At 35.5% G+C, this 4459-nt stretch overlaps 1 protein-coding gene across 1 annotated transcript; it reads right to left on the reverse strand.

Moving 5' to 3' along the window:
• Nucleotides 1–364: 364 nt before the first annotated feature.
• Nucleotides 365–3520, reverse strand: LOC112509706 (trihelix transcription factor ASIL2-like). Its single transcript, XM_025114804.1, has 2 exons — nucleotides 2662–3520; nucleotides 365–643 (listed from the first exon to the last, which is right to left on the reverse strand). Exons 1-2 carry the CDS (start codon nucleotides 3401–3403, stop codon nucleotides 624–626), a joined length of 762 nt encoding a protein of 253 aa, XP_024970572.1. The 5' UTR covers nucleotides 3404–3520; the 3' UTR covers nucleotides 365–623.
• Nucleotides 3521–4459: the final 939 nt, after the last annotated feature.

Raw genomic sequence — 4459 nt, forward strand, 5'->3', positions numbered from 1 at the left:
GCTTTGGCCCGGACACCCTTACAAAAAAAAAAATCCAATGAGAAAATTTATGCGTTAAGCACTTACCAAGTAAGTGTTTAGTAAACGGCCCCTAACTCTAACCCAAATGATGCCCCCAAAGACTTTGTGGGTCCAAACTTTCTAAGAAAAAATTTAAATCTGGTTCTCAACACCACGGTATAACACAAGTTGTTCCATGTAAATACCTGCAATAACTATCAATCCTAACAATCAATCGATGAGCTACTCATGTTGGTTGAAACTCTATAAATGTAAACATCGAACGAGATGTAATTCAGAGATCATGGTAGGGGCATCAGTTTAGATAATTACTAAGAAAGTTACTGTCACTAACAGATAAATTATAGGTAAAAGAGATTCCAGTACGTAGTATAGTATACGGTAAATAAGTTCACTTAGAAGTATCGACACATAGGATAACACGTGACTATTCAATACAAAGGCATTATGTACATGAAAATATGACAACAATTAATTAGCATGCATCACCGTGTGTAGTCTAAATCAACTTTGTTTACACAGATGCTATAACTCAAAGAGATTCAGCAAACATACCCATCTTGAAGTGAGGTCTTTACATGACTTCTAACAACTGCCCTTCATCATAGCTCCGAATTTTTTCCTGTTAAAGATAACAAAGCTGATTAACATCGAGAAAAACGTGCATCAGATTGGAAAAGAAAGGCACAAAAAGGCCTTGAATGAACCCAATTATCAACAGACGGAGGTCGGTTTGCCTATTGAACTTATTTTATGATGACATGCATAACTTTGAGGACTTAGAAGTAAAGCATTCCTGAAACAAACCAACAAGCTCTGGTTTGGACCTCATCCCCTACTTGGGTGTTAAGAATGGAGGTGGATAGGTTCGAGCCACATTAATGGTAGCTGCCTTCTAACCCAATAAGTAAAAGTAAATTCACCATTTGAGAAAGGAAGAAGTCAGCATCATTGATTGATAGATATCATAGTCATTCTAACAGATATATTCTTTCATGCCATGGGGATAAAGGTCCAAAGTGGAGATTATTTCCCTCAAGATCGAGTAGTCCTTCCAACCAAACAACCCTCCTGTGACATGCTTGATGTCGCAAGAAAGAATCTTATTGTATCAAAAGTATGTCCAAGAAAATATGTACTCCCTAGGCCAATTATCAGAAACGAATATATAATATTAGAGCCATTGTTGAAACTGGAAAATTGACTGGGCTGTTCTCAAGTTATCACCAATTAATATCAAGATCTTGAACTACAGGGTGGCAATTAGCTGTTGGTAGTGTATAAAGAAGCCGTAAAAATGAAAACTAATGCTGTGCAAGATTCAAGGGAACGGTTATAATGCAAGTGATAAAAGACTCTCATTCAAGCAAAGAAAAATGGCCAACTGAAAAATTGGTTTGCATGTGTTCAAAAGTCGATGAAATATGAAAAATCCAAGAGATTAGTGACCAGTCTAGGACCTTTTCCTCTCACCCAAGCACATAGATTTCTCCAAGTCTCCATTTAAACCATATTTATATTGCAAGGGGTAATATTACTTTCCTATAATACTTGTATGATTTGTTATCGTACAGCTTCTAGTCATCACAAAATTTAAGCAAGCAGTCAAGGGATTCTTATGATCATCTCTTCTGAAACTTACATGCTAACCCGTTTACAACTTAAGAGTAGCTTTTGAACAACAAGATTCCTAGAACAAATCTATGAGTAATCAGGTGAACTCTAAACCTATCAAGGTAGTTATAAGTACCAAAAAAAGTTTTGTTTTGTGATTCTCTATCATTCCATCTTTGTTCCCTAAATTTTAAGCAACCATCCGAAGGATGAAACAGGAGTTTGACATGAATCATCATCTTATGAGCCAGGTCAGTTCAGAATGCATAAACGCACAGGATTATGAAATTTTTGAGCATGACCCTTCTTGTAACTTCAGTGACAAAATATAGCATGGGCTGATAACCAACGTGACCACAACTAACTGGGATGCAAATGAACTGCTTAAAGACATAGAAGCATTTGGATATCATCCAAGCCCCACCAGAAAGGTATAAGGCTTAAAAGGTCTAGAAAAAGCAAAAGTATAGCAACTTGTGAACCAAAAGCTTCAAAGAAAACATTGCTGCATATGAACCGAGCTTAAAGCTTCCAATATTTCAGAAGAGACTAAAGGTGATACATCTAGCCAAGCGATTCGGCATATATCCTCCCATCATTTAGATATACAGATTATTGTAAGTTTTGACCTTGTCTTTACAATCACTAGTGTTATTTCTAGAACATAGCTAGCTAGCAGTCTAGCACCTAACATGGTTTATATATGTATATGAGCAGAGGAAATATGAAGATGACCTATAAGTAGTAGCTTAATCTTGAATTTTTGGGTCATCATCCAAGCAGCTTAATACAAATTTACCCAACAAAAACCCATGATATTCATCATCACCAAATTTGGTCTGTCACCAAAGAGTAGAAAAGACTTTTTAAGTAAAACTAATTAAGTTATTTCCCCTACTTTAGTAACCAAGAAATGCTTAACACCGAGCACAAAGACAACATTTTTACGTGAAATTGAGCTAAATATCATCAGAAATCGAAACTTGATATGATGATAACAATTGATTAACGGGGTAGTGTTTTTACCTGGACTCAACGAAGCTTTAGCGGACGGCCTCTTCTTCTTCTTCTTCTTCATTTTCTCAAGCTCAAGTTGAGTTTCCATAAACATATTCAACCTCTGAAACTCGAGTTCCCTGGTGAATTCCATTCTCTGCTTCTCTAACTTCATCATCTCTTCCTGCTTTGAATCCTCTATCCTCTTATAAACCTCACCAAACCTAAGAATCGCCCTCGCCAATTCCTTATAACCCGTCGTTTCCTCTGCAAAATCTAGACTTTCCATCCTGCTAAGACTTTCGTCGTGAGACGACGATCCACCAGAGTACGCGATGGCTTTGAAATTAGGGTTAGGGTTAAGATTTGGTTTGGGGTTCGATTTAGCAGTCAGAGTGACAGATGCCGATTTCGGGGTGCTAACTTTCTTCCTGGTGACGCTGTTAGCAGCTCCGATCAGATCATCAAGACGATGAAAAAACGGCCATTTCGACGGCGTCGGCTTCGATTTCTCAAGCTTGTACTTCTTCTTCAATGTATCGATTCGGTTCTTACACTGGACATCCGTCCGTGGAGGCTTCAATTCGTCACGATTGGCGTTAACCGCGTGAGCCACATCCTTCCAGTCCTTCTGACGGAGATTACCACGGTTGAGTTGAAGGTAGCGATCACCCCATGACTCGATCAACGTCTCGGTGCCGGCTTCACTCCAGCAGTCCTCTCTTCCGCCGCCTCCACCGTGGTGCCGGGTGGTCTGGTTGTTAGTGTCCATGGATCCGATGGTAAAGTGGCAGATTGTCAAGGGAAGAAAGGTACGCCGGAGGTGATGGGGAGGAGGATATGAGATGGACGAAAAAACATCGGAGGAATGTGGAAAGTGAGACTGAGAAGTGAGGGGAAGAAGAGAGGATGGCCGTTCATCTGACCGGAGATTTAACGGTCAACGGTTATTGGGTGGGTTGGACGGAAAACGGGAAAAGTGTGGAATTTCACCCTTTCTTTTCTAAAACAGCCTTTTACCTCTCCTTTGTTTTTTACCTCTCTTTTTCACCTTAAAACTACTATTTTTTTCATCAATTTTCAAAAAAAAATATTATTTATTTAAAAATTGAGTTTTATATCTTAAAAATTATTAGTTTAAAAAAAAATACAAATATTAAAACATCATGTATCTATACTATATTATAAATTATTTGACAAAAACTCTTAAAAGCTATTTTTTATACGTGAAATATTTTTTATTGATATATATTACTTAAAATTCAAGATTACAAGTAAATAATATATAAGTATAACTTATTGAAACTTCATACTTGAATTTGTGTAACTAACGACAGATAAACATAATCAAATATTGGATAAACATTTCATTTCAAATATAAAAAATCTGAAATATAATCAGGATAATCATTATCTTCTAACAGAATATTTAATTATTATCTTTATAAAAATTTATATTATTAAATAAAAAATAAATTATTTTCTTATTAAATCTAAATTATATTATAATAAAAAATGTTGAATTAAAGAAATTACACAACAAAATAAGATTTTTTTAAATAGTTAATTTGATACTAATATCGATATTTTTTTTTAATTCAAATTTATATTTTCTTCAAAATTAAAAAACATTATTGTTTTTCTCAAAACCACATAAAATCGTATTTATAACATCGACAAGAGGACAGAATAAAAAGAAACATTAAAATTGAGGTGTGTCTCGCTGTATTGAGCGAATACCCTTCTAGTAAAATTAATAAAGTACACATCGATGATAATCACTCCAGATCAAACTTACATAATTAAAAAAATCCTTGAAAATCATCCA

Source organism: Cynara cardunculus (assembly GCF_001531365.2).
Source record: "Cynara cardunculus var. scolymus isolate 2C chromosome LG 3, CcrdV1, whole genome shotgun sequence".
NCBI lineage: Eukaryota > Viridiplantae > Streptophyta > Magnoliopsida > Asterales > Asteraceae > Cynara > Cynara cardunculus.